General features: G+C 41.7%; 1 protein-coding gene across 1 annotated transcript in view; it reads left to right on the top strand.

Moving 5' to 3' along the window:
- Positions 1-3,401: 3,401 nt before the first annotated feature.
- The window catches only part of CPXM2 (carboxypeptidase X, M14 family member 2), a 77,066-nt gene continuing 63,525 nt past the window's right edge, over positions 3,402-16,942 (top strand). The window contains exon 1 of the mRNA XM_009811029.2: positions 3,402-3,741. Coding sequence (XP_009809331.2) covers positions 3,414-3,741 — 328 coding nt within the window. The 5' untranslated portion in view covers positions 3,402-3,413. The remainder of the gene's footprint in view (positions 3,742-16,942) is intronic.

Below are 16,942 nucleotides of genomic sequence, written 5' to 3'. Positions count from 1 at the left end.
TCATGGTTGACCGTGAATTCCTCACCAAGCTTCTCTTCTGTCTGGGGTGTCCCCAGAGACACGCTCAGGCATGGCTTCTCCTGTTCCCAGCAATGTGCAAGCTCACGTGCCGGCCTTTCACCTCAGGTCACTTGGTGAGGAGGCCCTTGCAGGGACTCTCAGCTAGCTGCAACGCATGGAAACTTCACTGCGATCTTCACTGCTTTGACTCATTTGCTTGTAATCTGCCAGTGAATTCAAGAATTATTAGGGGCAAGACCTAATCGCATAATTAGGGGCAGACCTTATCGCTCTCTACAACTACCTGAAAGGGGGTTGTGGTGAGGTGGGTGATGGTCTCTTCTCCCAAGTGACAAGTGATAGGACAAGAGGAAATGGCCTCAAGTTGTGCCAGGGGAGGTTCAGGCTGGATATTAGGAAAAACTTCTTCACTGAAAGGATTATTGAGCATTGGAACAGGCTGCCCAGGGAGGTGGTGGAGTCACCATCACTGGAGGGATTTAAAAGATGTGTGGATGAGGCTCTTAGGGACATGGTTTAGTGGTGGACTTGGCAGGGTTAGGTTTACGGTTGGACTTGATGATCTTAGAGGTCTTTTTCAACCTAAATGATTCTGTGATTCTATGAAAGAATGAGACAAAAGACTGCTGGCACGTGATTTGGCACCTAATTTTACCACCAACGCCTCACTTAAACAACATGAACATACAGCAATGAGTTGTTTGGTACATGGATAATAAGGTATTGTTATGGGTGATCTGGTTAACGTTTGGGTGGATATCTGTGTCACTTAAATGCATTTTTTACATGTATTAAATAAGCACAGGTCTGATACTGGCAGGAGAAGATTTTTGGTGCTATATTTTATGCAGCTATAGTCATGCATCTACATATATACAGTTACCATGCATACTCACCTATTAGAGAGGTCCAAATCCAATCTGACACATTGTTATAATATACAGGATAAATTTAAAAAAAGCCCACACAGTTGTCTTTTTATAGAAAACGTATTCTATGGGAGAGAAAATACATGATGTTTACATACATACATTATTGAAATGTACACATGTAAAGTTGCCAAAAACAAATAATGTGAAATTCCCCCAAATCACATTCCTCAGGTCTCTAATTAATGTACTCTTGACTCTATATTTTATGAAAATACTTCTTGTTATGCTTGGAAATGTAAGTCCTCTTCTGTTTCTATGTATCCTTCTTCGACCACTGCAATGAGTTAAATAATAATTTGCAGCTAAAGTTCCTATAGTTACCAAAAAATAGGTCATTAATGATGTCATGGAAAAGTTTATTTTTCTGTTACTTCTCTAGGTATGTGAATGTCCACAATATTTGCAAAAGGGTGACTGTGCTGCAAATGGTAACAAAATTATACAGATTTTCTGTAGCTTGTGCTCTGCCCTCCGAAGTTAGGACCAAGGGAGGAGACCACTGGATACTTTGGAAAGGGAAAACAGAGTAAGAACATCTGTGAAATCGCTGAGACGGGATATCCAGGATATTCAGCCTGGCACTGAATGCAGAGAACAAGCAGCCAGTTTCACACACGGAGTCCAGTGGGTCTGAGCTCCCACACCTCACCCCGTCACTGCACACTCTGTGCCAAAGCTGACAAAGCCATCTATTCCAGATAAAACTATCTGAAAAGTTTGATGGGAAGCAGTTTTCTGTTAAAGGATATTTTAAAAAAAATTCTAATTCAGTAAAGCAGTGAAAAAGCGAAGTATCTTTTATTCTAGTTTTAGAAAACGAAAATTCCTATCTTTAAAATAGAAAAAGTCACAGTTTTCAGATTAAAAAAAAAAGCAAACCTGAAGAACGAAAATAGAATTACTAGTGAAAACATATTTTAATTTGTCTAAAAAGGAAGGACAACAGACACGATATAATCACTAAATTGCTTTTGAGATCGTGACTAAGAAAGCAAGGATGATCATCCAATATATGGGACTGGATTACCCTCAGTCTGGAAACCAAATATACCAAAAGATATAGGTACTGAGATATGAAATTATGTTTATTATGGTATTGAAGTTATGAGAAACACACATGAAATGTGATTGCAAAGGCAGAATAAAGAGTGGGGTAACAGATGTAATACTTTCTCCTACATGACTGGACAATGGCAAGAAATACAATATACATGATGAAAATATAAGCTGGTATTTTCAACACAGGAGTAAGGATTCATATTTCATGTGAGCCAACTGCTGCACATTTCCTTCAGCTCTGAAGGTTATTTTAGAGGTATGAAAAAGATGAAAGATAAGATTTTATTCTCAGACAAATTGATTCCATCAATGATGCTGGGTTGCATGTGTGCAGCTGCCAGCACAATACATCCTAATCTGTTTAGAAGATGTTTCAGAGAGAACAAAAGTCAGGATCATTCCAAAAAGAGTGAGAAAAAGGGCCACCGATGAACCATGTCCTACTTGGTTTTCAGCTGGGTTGTGTCCAGGGAGCTCCCATATACCCTGGGAGAAGCCTCTTATAAATTGGCACATGCTATGTGTTGAGTTATATCGGTTATATATAACTAATAGATAGTATATATATAAAAATATATATAGTTTAGATAGCTTATATATTTATATAAATATATATTTATAAGATACCTTATATGTTTATAAACTAATATAAACAAGGGAGGCTGAGATCGGTTCTGGAGAGGGATCCTACATTTGTAAAAGCTAAAAAGAAAAAAAAAAAGACCATGAAAGGGAATACAGCACAACGTATATGGACTGAGGATTATTTGCCACAGACCCACATCACACATATCTTCATGTATGCCCAGTGCCACAGCGCAGGCAGGGTTCATTCCCGGCTCCGCGTGCCCACCCCCATCTGCACAGCATCTCCTGGGGGAGGGAGAGACTTTTGTACACAGGCTGGGAGGCAAAGGCTGGCTGCCAAGTTTACTTTTCTTTGAATAAATGCTCTCTTGGATCAGCTGCGTACAGGAAGGCTAAAGAAACGGTTAGGGGATTTAGCCGAAACTGTCTTGTAACTCTGCTTTTGGGAGAAAGCAGCAACAACAACAGCAACAAAATGAGAGGCAGGAGAGGAGAAGCAGCAAGCTAACCGTGCTGGAGATCCCACCTGCCAAACGCCGGCGGAGCGGAGCGCTTGTCCGTCTGTCTGGCTGGTGAGCCCGACGATCACATGCATCCCCGTCCTGCCCCCTCCCTCCGCAGCCCTCCGTCCCGCTGCGCTCCTCGCAACTTTTGCAAAACTAGCCCAAAGCGGAGGCACTTTTTGCAGGCAGGCTCCTCTAGCCCTCTGCGGGTCCTAGGGGGGATTCGCCAGCTGCCAAGGCTCTCTGTTTTCCCTGTTTCCAAACAAAGTTCTGGGACTTGCAGAGGAGATTTCTGCAAAAGCAAAGGGTAATGATTGCCCTTGGCAAGAAAGGCTCATGTTCTTCTCAACTCTGCCTCGCTCTCTGCGCTTTTGGGCTGGCATTGCTGGGGAAAGCGTCCCGGGCTGTACCCATGGACGATCAGGATTATTACCTGCAGGAGATTAGCAACAGGGATCATTATTATTCCTTTCCATATCCCGGTGAAGAGTTTTTTCCTTTCACGGAGCAACCTGGAGAGGAAGGACGTATCCGCGCTGCAGAGACAGAGGAGCAGCCAGGGTTCAAACCGAGCAGGAAAGAGTTAAAACCGAAGAAAAGCAACAAAAAAGGAAAATCCATTCTTGAAACTCCACCAGGTAACTTTCCACCTCCTCCTCCAGAGCTTGGAGTCTGCTGAATCTCAGGCTGACTGTGACTTTTAGCATTAATGAATATCCAGTTAATGGCAGCCTTGGTAATAATAATAAATGTGCTCGTGGTGATGATGATGACAACACATTAATTTTTAATATCCTACAGCCTGATCTACAGAACTTTTACAGGCTTTTTAACCCTTTCCTCATCAAGTAAAGAGATTTCAGAGTGGTAATGTATTAATTATGCTGCACTCTAGCTAGTATATGGACTCTTCCTTCTTAATTACACTTGACAACTGGCTTGCTGTTAAAGCTGCTGTTCTATAAACAAAAGAAGAGAGACAGATTCCGTAGTAAAAGCTGATTGCATATGGTGACACCTTACTTTACCCCTTGCCATCTTAATCTAAGAGAGGTTCTTGAATTAATTTTACTTATAAACCTGTGAATTTCTTGGAGATTTCACTTTAAAGCCCTCCAGGGGAAGATATGTAAACAAAGATCTTGCTGTAAAAGACTAAGCCATAACAAGCTCAATTTAATTATTGACCTGTAAAATAAAGAAATTGAACAGCACCAAAAATGCCTTACAATAAAAAAGGCCACCCTTAATTCCATTTTCTATTTTCTGCATCTGAGTGGATGAAAATATGCAATTATTAAAGTTTGCAGAAGCTTGATCAGCTTTTACCATCCAGTTGTTCCCATCAAGACCTACTTGCACCGCCCTGAAAGAAGAGTCATTTCTTTCTGTATTTCCCGAATGTACAGTAGGGACTTTACTGGTTTGGGACACTTAGGAGTGAGTTTGGCCCGTGAACTTCAGAGTTGTAAAATTTGGGGCCAAATCCCACTCCGCTACAGCTGAACTCTCCTTTACTTCAGAAAGAAACTTTTAATGTTAACAACTGGAGTATATGGCACAAAGTTTGCAATTTAGAGCTGTTAATACGTGCAGTACAGCAAAACAGAGGATCAAGGGTTGTAGAGTGGCTTTAACTTTCCCTGGTTACATCTAGCAGATAGTAAACAAAATATTTTCAATTTAATGTTAACACTAACAGAAATTAATTAGCCTTTGATTAACAAGGGTACGAGCTTTTATAATAATAAATAACGATAAGAAAATACCATTTCTGAAGTCTGGAAAACCGTTTGTGGGGCAGGCAGTTTGGATTGCCAGTATAACTCAGGGTAGAAATCAAGGATGACAGCAAATATACCTTGTCCGGGGAAGCAGAGACACGAGACATCTGTGCCCGCGGCTCCCTCAGGGACCAGCAGCTAGGCAGCAGCTTCCCAAGCAGACGATGCTACCTGGGCTGTCTCAAGGACTGGCTTATTAGGTTTATTATCCAACCATGGGCAACACATGGATTTTAAAGCTACCCAGTTAGGTACCAGGCTTTTTCTTCTTCAGTGTGGTGGAGACAATGCAGATTTCTAGCCTGTAGTGGGCTGTTCGGCAGTTCAGCTCTGCTTTTACCTTCCCTGTTGGCTTTTTCCCCATTTCCCCAGCACCACGGCTTCACACATACTCCACCAAACATGAGAGTGATGAGGACAGCATCCAATCTGTGAGGGCCACGTTCATTTATCTTTACAGACAGGCATCTTCCTTCTTCCCCACCCTCTGCGCTGAGCAGCTTACAGGTGCAGAGAAGGCAGCAGCTGTACTGATAACCACCTCCAGCATTGTGGAACGCTCATCCCTTCCAAACCTGGTTTGGTTTATGCACTGTTGGCACAGCAGTACAAAATTCCAACTATATTACACTGCTGACCTACTAGGGGAGCATACTAAGGTCTTACAGGTAGTCTCAATTGGGTCATTTCCCAAGAATGCTTGATTTGACAAATGGAATCACATTCCTTTTTCTATACAGGAAATTATGGAATTAGAAAGGGAAAAAAAAGACCTCCTCAAACATTCCGCAGAAAACATTCCATTGTGTGCCAACCAACTGACCTGTGCAAGATTCATCTTCCAGTTTACTGCTTTTTACTGTCCACCCTACCTGACTCTCTGAGTCCAGGGTGTCATTCTATGTCTGCACTCAGCCAGGTGATGTCCTTCCTCAGCCTCCTCCTCTTCCTCAGCATGGCCAAGCACAAGGTCAAGGGGAGCACAGGAGAGGCTCATGATGCACCACCAACAGCAGCTGGAAATAGCTCAGTCCCTCCTTCCACAGCAGGCTTGCCCTCTTTTGACACAGCTGAGCTTCCAAGCTTTCACCAGCCACGTGCAATAAGAGGTTTCAAAGCCCCTGAGCTTTTTAAAAAAATGGCCAGAGGTACAACAAACAACTGATCCCTTCCACCAAAGTTTTGCTCCTTGCTCCAGCACGTGGAGGCTTGACACCAACTCTACAAACTGGCTGTTAGACTGACTTTAATATGGGAAAATGCAGTGTATTGCCTCGGGAGCAGCTGAGCTATTTTAACTGAACTAGCCGTAATAAGCCCCAAGGCAAACACCCAGCAAAGAGAATGGTTACCATTTGTTAAAGACTTAAGTGAAAACAGGAGGTTTTTAGCAGGAAGTGTCAGGCAATTTTAACTGCAGATAGCATTAAAAGTTCTGGCTATAATATTTGCAATGTCTCCGCTCTCCTCTCCCAGAGGCAGGCAGGGGCCAGCTCCTTCTTCCAGTGGCTCCAGTGCTTAGTGCCATGTCACCATGTCACCGGGGATCGGTTTGAAAAGAAGATCTGAAAATCTGGCCCCTCACTGAGGTGCCTAAGTAACAATAATACATACCTATAATTTCTCACATTTGGCCTGTTCAGAGGACAGCTAGAAACAATAATAGCAGTTGCAAACCAGAGATCCATGAGTAGTAACTATAAACCTGGTTGTGTAAATATGTGTGTTGTGTATATATATACACATTTATGTGTTTATACATATATACGGAACTGGAATTAATTTATTGGACATGCAGTAAATACAAAAATTTGCTTTTTGTGAGGCTCGCTGGCATGCGGGATTAATTAATTGTAACAAACAATAGTCTGGCCGGGAGCTGGGATGAAGAAAGTGGAGGAATGGGAACGTGTGATCTGCCCTTTGGCTGAGCAGCTGGTACTGATCAGCCCTAGCTTTGAATCAAAGTTGAAATCAAACACAGAAGTCTGAAGGACATGGCACATAACAGACGACATGGACTCGATTTATTTAAGCTAATTACTGAAGGTGGTGAGAATATAGATATTTTCAATCTGTGAAATATTAATGTAGAAAGAAACCCTATTGATGTCAGTGGGGTTGCAATGTGCGGTTTTTTAATGTATTGTTAGAATCAGTATTTGCAAATACTCGATTCAGATAACAGTTAAAAATATCAGTCTGCCTCCTTGCCCTTTAAATGACTCATAAATGAAGTGGTACTAGGTCATTCTTGGTAGGTCAACAGTTGGATTGACAGGTTTCTGTATATACATATTTCCATTTTCTAATTCCATCCTTGTTTGTTTAGGCCTCTATCCAAAGCCCATTCAAATCAGTGGAAAGAGTCTTGTTAACGTCAATGTTTTTCTTTTATGAGGCCTTTAACAGAGTTTAATATATGCCGTCTCAGCTACCATCTGTGGGGCAGACCCCTAGAAATGTTTTGGGGGTCTGTCTGCACACACTGAGAGGTTTATGGGGCTGAGCTCCCCACGAACACTGCTCAGTGTTGCACAGTGGTCTGGGTCGTGAATGAACAGTTCCCACCGTCAATCCTATTGCGCCCAAATCTGCCACAATTAAATCTGTAATTATTTTGATTTGATTTACAAAACTTATACTTCTTATAGTAGCTCTTGTTCTGGCCATACCTCAATTCTGACTGCCTGTAGAAAATAAAAGAGTAATGTTTATTTATATGGCAGTGCTCAGAAAGGGGTTTAGTGCACATTTATTTTGTATTTCACAGGTCTTCTAGTGTTTGATCCAATCCAACGTATGTGTCTGTGTAGTAGTCATGACTTCCTTTGTTTTGTCTTATCTTTTGCTTTCCCCAGGCTTGATGAAACTCTTCAGATGCATCACTGTTTGCTTGCCCCACATTTGTTTATTTTTGTGTAACGTTGCCACCTGTTCAAGAATGTAATTCTTAAGGAGTTTTGTTAGTGGGTTTTTTAAATTTATGTAGGACACAGGGCTCTCTTGGATGGGTCAGGATCTCGTTGGACCAGGTGTCTGAGAAGGAGTCAGTGAGGATGAAATGGCCAATGCAAGCAACCATGAAAATTATCTTGCGGAAAGAATTTGAATGCATAAAAATAGACCGACAGTACATTAATTGAGGCATTTATCAAGATAGGAGATAATAAAGACTTGGAGAGAGATCAATGAGTGAATAAGGAGGAAAAGCTGAATCATAGAGACGTTACTCAGGAAAAACTGGAAAGATTTTGTTGCAAAATGGTGGTGAAGACCTGAAGAGAGTGCAAAGTTAAAAACATGACAAGTTTATGGTGTTACTGGCATTTGAATGGTGAATATGTTCACTGGGAAGAAGATACGAGAGTGTGATATGTAAGGCATTGAACTGATAGCTGAAAGCACTTAAGAAGAGGTTACCAAGATACATCAGGTTTCCAGCTAGAACAGAAGGCAATACACAAGGCAAAGGTAGCCTGTGAATTAGCGTGGCTTGCCAAAGTCATGGTTTTGGGTGGGATTAGCTGGAGCAAAGACGGAAAGGGGAGAGACTGAAAACACAGGCTGGCTGAAGGCATACCTAGAGAGTTAGGAGGAATTCTAGGAGCAAAGAAAGTCATCAAAGTCAAAGTTTTCCAAAGACATTTGAAGTCCAGCATGTTGAACTTTGCTGGCACGTTGAAGATGGGGTAATGCCTCAGATCTCTGGCTAGGAAGAAGTCATTAGAAACGTTGGCAAGGTGCCTTTGAGTGGAATGCAAGGGCCGAAAGCCAGGCGGGGCGGGTGACCAGCGTGGGTCTGGCAGGGAGCACAGCTGGCAGTGGCTTTCAGCAGCATGTCAGGGAGCTTAGAGGGAAGGTGTGAAGGGAAATGGGGCAGAGCTGGAAATACAAGAGATTCAGGGGGAACAGGAAACAGGCTTTTGGGTTAGGAAACTGAATCAGAGGGTACAATGAAGGTTGGGGGATGACTACATAGATGGGCTGGTGTATAAGTGAAGACTATTCAGTGATAAATTACTCATATAGGAACTAAGAAGAAATAGGCACAGAATTAACCATATGCTGGGTAATTACCAGTGCTGCTGTTTTCTAGCCTGTTGGTATCCTCTCTCTTAAACCTTGTAGCTGGCTTCCATTCCTGAGAAGCCCAGAGAAATTGGAGCACTCCTGTGACCTAGAATGTAGATTGTAATTTTAAAGCTTTTGCTTAAACTTCTTATACTACCAGCTTTTAAGAACGTACACATTGGCCCTAGGTGCATATCCCATGAATTTTAATATGACCTGTATCGTGTCCTAATTGCCAGATGTGACAAGCAAAGATGAAAACATGTGGCTTTTAATGAGTTTTCTTTTATCTACCAGCATCTATTTTCTCCTCAGCACTTACTACAAATATGTAGAATAATGAAATGTAACGTAGCCATTCCATTTAAGAGCCCATCCTTTAAAGAATGTCACAACAAAAGAGGACAAAGGATGACTAAGAAAGAATAATGAGCAATGCCCTCAAAATTGGCAAAACCTTTTTGATTAGCATCTTTCCTTACTCATGGCTTCAATGAATAATGTAACATGAGAAAAAAAAATCAGAATAAACACATTTGATTATGCCAGAGAAAACCGTTTTCTATGGTAATTCTCCTAGCAGTCTTCTCTGAATTCAAACTAATTTTTAAGATGAGAAAAATACCTCTTTAAAAAAGGGATGATTTCACTGAATAGATTTTAATAGTATGAACCTGAGTCTAGACTTATTCCTGAAATGCCAGCATATACGAGTCACTCATTATTTGCATTCATTCTTGATTTTTAATGTTATTCGCCGTTCAGTGAGCTGGCTAGACAGGTCAATCTGATGGTTCAAAATCAAATTTCTCTTATTTCTTTTGGTTTTGGAATGAAGAATTCTGTCAGCTATGTGAACTTAGAATCGATCAAAAAGATGAAGCAGTGAAAAGTATGGTACAGGAGAAGCAATTTCTTGAATTTTCAAAGTTTGAGCCTTTTCTTCCTGGAATTTTTGAGTCTTGCCCAGTTCATTGTCTATGTAAAAAGCAGACTACCAAAAGATTTGTTGTCTGGGTACAGAGTTGAGATTTGATTGTCATGTTCACACACAGTGGTTGCTTGTGCTTACATTATTATTATGCAAAGGTTGCATCAGATCTGGTCTTCTTGTCAGGCATCTGATCAGGTTATGTCTTGTGGTACTGCCTGTTTTATAAAGCACGGCTTTTTGAAATGAACATATAAATATCTGCCTTTAGCACTAGGTTTTTGGGTACTCAAGGAAAATGGGAACAAACAAAGCTCTGATGTAGCCGAAATTATTTGCCTTTTAAAATCCAGTGATTACACATGCAAAACACTCTATAGCCTTTAATCAGCCCAAGCAAACACTGTGATTACACATGCAAAACACTCTATAGCCTTTAATCAGCCCAAACAAACATTCACTGAGAGAAAACAGAGGTGATAGGAATAATGACTCCTGTTAGAAACAGACAACCACCTTTAATCTTTCTGTCCCTGGGAGCTGCCTTAACGGACAGTTTGGTCCCGTTGAATTCAATAGACCAAGAATCAAAGACGACTTTTGAGTTTCCTTCATTTTTGTGTGGGATTACGTTCAGGGATGGTCATGGCCATCATACCTGTGCAGTTACGTCTCCAATGTAGAAGTTACTTCTCAGTACCCTGCCTGAACACACCATCCATACCCAGGCAAGAATAAAGTGGATGGACAATGGAATAAGGGTATTTAGAGGACACTGTGGCCAGCCCCAAGACTGCTGCTGTCTGATTATTTTCCTGATGGGCACTTCTTTTCCTGAGCCACAGATGATGCTGATCACTGAGCACCACAGCTACCTCTTTCAGGGGCTCGCCTACCTCCTCTGGAAGCCTTTCCCTGGCTATTTCTGTTGACTTCAAAAGGTGCTTGGTGGGGTTTTTACATATCTGGCCAAGTGATGAAAAACACCTACATTAAACCATTAGTAAAATACGGTGCAATATTAATTCATTACTTCTGATGCAAACTCATTTCTAATTTCCTTGTAGCACAGCAAAAGGAACATTTATGATTCCGTTCCCCTGTGGTTTTATCACCCCACTGTAGGGAAGAACAGGGTACTCTGGGTGTCTGCTGTGTGCTGGAAGGGACGGAGCACCATCAGAGAGGAGCAAGGCGTTTTATTCTTCGTGCAGTCACCAGGCAGTGCTAAATCAACTTGACAGGTGTAAAAGGAAAACTGTTTCTCTTTTCTACCCATAGCTAAAAATGGCAACAAAAAGAAGGTGAGAAAAACAAGAGGGGGAATGAAGAGATGCCAGATGGTGACTCTGAGAGTCAGAGTGCCTATGAAGACATCAGAGGAAGTATGTGAGGATCATTTAAAGCATCTTTGGAGTACTTGGGTTTAGCTGTTAGTCTCTCTAGCCCTGTTTGAGTTAAATTACAAGGGATATACTGGAGAGTCTGCTGATAAATGTCTAAGTCGTCTTTCGGTTATAAAACAGTTTGTTCCTGGTGGGTAACATACTGGCATTGGCAAGCAAGGATTTGTACCAGATTACTATAGGTTAAATGGAGACGAGGAAAGATAAGGGTGTTATTCCACATTTCCCCAGTGATCGGCGTCATTTTTCCAAACAAAAAGAGGCTTTGAAGTGACTTTCTGATTCTGGAGGGGTGTTTAAAGGCACTGTCTTACAAATGGGAATCAGGCCCAATACACTGTAAAGTATATTTTACAAGAATGTCTTGTACAAAAAACTACATGAGCTACTACTAATATGGCAGAGCTGGAGAAACACATTTTACTTTTGGATTAGGCAGAGTGAAAGATTTCCTATCCTGACACATGAGTGAGCCCCAGACCTGCAGTGCATGGGGCTGTGACCCAGAGTGTCTGCTGGCATTTGATACTGCAGAAAATCACACAAAAGCTGGCAAGCTTCAGCAACACATAGTGACTTCCAGTAACTATTGCTCATGGGTGAAGTTGAATATCTGATTTAGTAGTGAAAGCACCCAGATACAGGATTAATCTTCTGTTTACTTGTGGTTATTTACAACATGAGAATCCTGTAAATGTACAGATCTGTAAACAGTAAATAATATAGTGCTGACCCTGCTTTCACACAAGCATTAACAAGATGCTGCATTTGCAAATGTGTTGCTGCATCCAACAGTCCAGACAAGGAATGTAATAAAAATTGTGGCATACAGAAGTTAAACATAGGTCATCTACTGGCAGCTTACATGTCTTTTTACTTCTTTCTGCTACACAGTGTTATCTACTCCGTAGTTTCTAGCTACTGACATAGAGAATATTACTTTCAAAGTGAATACTGTACCTGATTAATTGAGCTCTCTTTTTTTTTTGTTGATCACTTGCAGATCTATTTTGTGTTTTATCTTTTTTAAAAAAATTAATTGCCTGACAGACTTCTTGTATGACTATACATCAGGGCTACTTGTGAATTATGTGAGGTATGTACCTGGCAAAGGTGTTATTCTGCTATAATCAACATGATTCCCAAGGACCAAGTTCAACTAACAACCCAGCTTAAATCTTCATGAAGTCGATATTGAAGGGTTATGTGCAATTTTATATTTAGAAACTTCTAAAAATACAGAAGTTTTGAAAGAGTTGTGGTCTGGTGCTCAAGACAACAGGTTAAAATCTAAGAGAGAAGCTCCTGTCCTTAGAAATATGGCCACAGGTAGTGATTGTTTTGGTAGCGGTGACTGAAACTGCAGTTGATATTTCTCTATTTCATCCGTTGGGAGTTAACACAAATATCAAAATAATCATCAGGGCAGGGTTTCTCATCCCTTAGCCTTCAAGTTGGAGAATCACACTCATCTTAGTGCTCCAGCCCACATTCAGCTCCTTCCAAGCTGTATGAAAAGAGGAGTATCTCCTGCAGCGTGGGCTGAAAGCACTTGCATGCCTCAGTAGCTTGACATTCAGCAACTATCCCTGTGAGAAGTGCGTTCACGTCAGCAATGAGAGTCCTTTGGCCATCTGGGCAATCGTTTGAAGTCAGGTAAAGGGAAACATCCCGTTCTATTGCCATGTCTGGTGGCCATGTTTACGCAGAGCCTGGAATGTTGGACATGTTTGCAGTGTACTGTTCAGGAAACGTGGACAGACAAATGCTTAGTTTTAAATCCTAGTACACGGTAGATAGATCTTCACCATCCAGAAGGAGACACTTCTGGATATGCCCCAAAGCTGAATGCTAGGTACAGCATTCAGCTGTTCTGTAATGGGACTCCGTTGGGCTTAAGCACCAGAGTCCTGTGTTCAGCTTGTTCTTTTGGACCACAATAGCTCATCCAGACAATGTCTAACAAACAGAGCTTCCTAAATCTAATTTGTTTGCTCAGATTATGGGTCTTGAGCACTTCCTGTAGATGATTTCTTCCTCACTCTCCCACATATCACAAATCTAGTGGCTTTCTTGCCATTTCCCTTCTTTTTGGCTCTACGGAATTGATCCCCCTGGCTAAGACCTAAAAGGGAACCTGAGGGGGAACTCCAAATGTCGCTGCTTGACTTCCAGAGTTTTCTTTGGCCTCAGGAGGTCTGCAGTCTCCATTGTCCCCAGATTTGCCTTTTACCTGTTTCCCCATATGAACTTTAGAAAGCAAACCAGTCTCCCGTTTCAAGGGGAGTTATGTTTGACAAGAGAGTACAGAGTGAGGCCAAGTATCTCCTTCCTCTAACACATCCAAGATTTACTGTAAAATGCCTAAGCACGTGCTGAGAGACGGTGATGTTTGCAATGGGAGCAACTGAAAACCACCTTTCTCATTCTTTCCCAGAAATTAGAGTATTTTTATGTTCTCTTCAGAGATACAGTGTTTTATGGTGACAGGTTTATGGCTCCTCTCTACTGTCAGGGTCCTCCTAAAACATCTGTCAAATGAAGGGAGAAGTTCAAAGTATCTTAGAAGACCTGATCTCAAATCTGGATGTAAGCATTCCCTACACCATTACTACATTACACCATTACACTGTACACCATTACGACCACCCCTTATGCCAGATTTGGCTTTAAGACACTCTTTTTTCCCCCAAGATAATTTTCCATAGTGTAATGAGTTTGCCCCATACATATGATAGGGGATGTCTGAACACAGGACCGGATTTCAACCCTCCCAAAGATTTGTCATTGGCTTAGAGCAGAAATTTCAATTATTTCAGCCAAACAGCCTTGCATATGTGATTGTCTAAAAGTAGAACTTAAAACTTCAGCCTTTGACAACATGATTTTTCTCTTTTTCCCCTGAATTGCTTATGTACTGAGAAGTTAAAGAAAACATTTCAGAAACAGTTAGAACTATATTTGCCATCACAAGCTGGATGGCAAGTACCCTACCCCAAAGGATAGACCAAGTTTTATCCCACAGAGTATTTAAACTGCACTTTCTTTGCGCACTTTAAATTCCAACCAAAAATTCTATCGAGAACTCTGCCAAAAGTACGTCTGGGTTATATATGGCCTATACACATGGCTGGAGGGAAGGCTGGAATTTCCCATAGTAAATCTCAACTCGGATCTAGTCCAGGATGCAGATGACCCAACAGCACGGAGACATGCCCCAGTCTTCGGTGCGTGGCACTGGAGCCGGAGGCTTCCCCAGAGGTGAGGCAATAGCTCTTATGTTGCTGGTGAATAGAGGGCTGAGGAGAGCAGGCGTAGCCAGGGCCAGTCTTAGCCATGGTCCAGCACATACCCCAGCTAAGATAAAGAGAAAAATTGCTTACAGCTCTTTTGGCAGATACTTTTTTCCTCAGGCCCCTCTGGATGCTTTTGGATCCCAGCAGAAGACTGCAGTCCAAAACTCTTGCAGGCTCCTCAGATGAGCGTCTCATATCTGGTCCAGTTCCTTTGCATCAGGTACTTCATTAGATAGGTGTAAGTGACAAAAAGGGGCCTCAAAAAATCTTGTTTCCATCTTGTAGTGGAACAGATGATTGGGGGATCATAAAAAGAGGCAGAAAGCTATGAGTCTCCTTCCAAAGACATTTGAAAATGCTGACAAAGTGAGCCCAGGTACTGCAGAGGCCCAGAGATGGGTGGGATGCACGAGGCTCAGAGAAGAAAATGGATAAATTCCTCAGCTGCCAAACTTGCAGCCCAGGAGGAATGAGGGTTGAGGTATCTGGTCACTTAAATCACACAGAACAACATCCAGAATGCCTGAATGACTGAATTCTTTCTTTAAAAAAAGAAGAAAATATGAGAGGTAACATACTCTTGATCCAATTTTTCTGCAAAACTACTGCTTGTTGCTTAGGATCTGAAAACACTTCTACACAAAAAAAAAAAAAAAGGGTGATGTCTGTTTGCAAGCAGTAGTGCAAGTCCACAATGAACAAAGAGCAAAGCTCTCAGCCAGCAGCTGAAAGCATTTGGTGTTGTTTTAAACTATTAAATGAAAAGGAGGAAAAAAAGTCTTGTAGGTCTGCTTTCTAAACAATCCAAATCATAATGAAGGCTAGTAGCGTGTGGAATACAAAATATTGCAGACACATCTGAATTGCTTGATATTGCTGATGTGCAAACAGCAAATATGTACTTGGGGTTTTTTGGTGCTTGAATGCTAGTCAAATGGCAATCATACTCACTGATTGAGAAAGAGCCCCTTACACTCTTACAAGAAGAATGGAACAGGAAACGTTTCAAAATACAATAGAAAAATGCTGGTATGGAGTTATGCAGCTAAAATGCCACAGAGCTCTTTGAAAAAGTGGAGCAAAAGTAGCACAGAACTATTCCTTTGCAAAACCATTCTATATTTCTGTTCATTGATCCTGAATCAGATTTTTTTCCTCCCAGTTAGCAAGTTGAAAAATGGGCTTTCTTTACGCTCAGGGAAGCTCGCCTCGAAGCTTTCTCTATTCCACCTCTTTTCAAGCGCAGAATACCTATGCTTACTAAATACTTCCACCTCCTGTGGGTGGGAAGGAGGATGGGCTCTCCAAGGCAGCAGTTGAGTCAATGATAAGTCCCAAATCGTGGCCTGCACTTTTCACGTTAGCGCGTTCATGTTTTGCAGTGGAGACAAGGGCTCTGTTGGTGCCAACATGGGCTCTTGTTAGCACGATGCTATTTGCCAGCAGAAGGATGTCAAACCTCACAGGGCAAATAGTATAAATTAGGGTTTATTTGAATGCTTTCCTGAGTAGTCTTCATGGGGTCCGCAGGCTGGTAAGTGCATTGCCTTCAGTTCGGATCTTTGGGCTTTCAGCCTTGAGCAAGCAGAGATGCATGCATGCAGTTTTAAACTGACTAATAACTCACATTTCGTAGCATTTGAAGCTTCTGACACACTTAGCGTTGAATCAGTGAAACCTCCTATGTCCTAAATGTTTGCCCTGTGATTATGAGCCTTTGCTGGGCCAGGGCTGAATTGTTAAACAAAGCAGAAAAGATGTTTAGACAGAATGAATTTTGGGAATCTTTTGCGGGCTGCATAGAGCTGCGAGATTGCAGGAGGCTGGAATAAGGAGGAAGGACCTCTGAACACTCAGTCATTTGAGTTGGAGAGGTGCCCACCCTTGAGATATTTCTCTGAACCTTGCTTGAACTGTCTCAGCTCCTTCACCCTGTAGCATGAAGCTGGACCTTCGTAAGAGTTTCCCTGCTGAACATCCAGTTCTTCCCTCTGATCAGCTCAGAAATATCGAGAGCCATGTCTTTCTCACGGTATTTTTAACATTTCTCTGTCTACAGGCAGGAAGCCTGGAGGCTTGTGAAAATGCTGAGTGCTCAAAATTTAAAAGATATTAACGCAGCTTTTAAAACCACAGAATCCTGGTGCTTGCCTGGGCTTGGAGCATTTGTTTAATTTTTTTTTTTAGTTCCCTAAATTGGCTTTTCCATGACTAGCTTGAAGGCAGGTAGAGAGGGGAAAGTCAAATGGATGGACTACGGTAAGTGCCATTGACAATGAAAGCTAAAAAGTCATCTGGAAGCTGAAATCCTTTAGGAAGATGAGCAAAAGCTCATGGGAAGCACGGCT

The sequence above is a fragment of the Gavia stellata genome, chromosome 9 (assembly GCF_030936135.1).
Source record: "Gavia stellata isolate bGavSte3 chromosome 9, bGavSte3.hap2, whole genome shotgun sequence".
Taxonomy (NCBI): domain Eukaryota; kingdom Metazoa; phylum Chordata; class Aves; order Gaviiformes; family Gaviidae; genus Gavia; species Gavia stellata.
The sequence above is the reverse complement of the archived record's forward strand: the minus strand, read 5'-3'. Positions and strand labels throughout refer to the sequence as shown.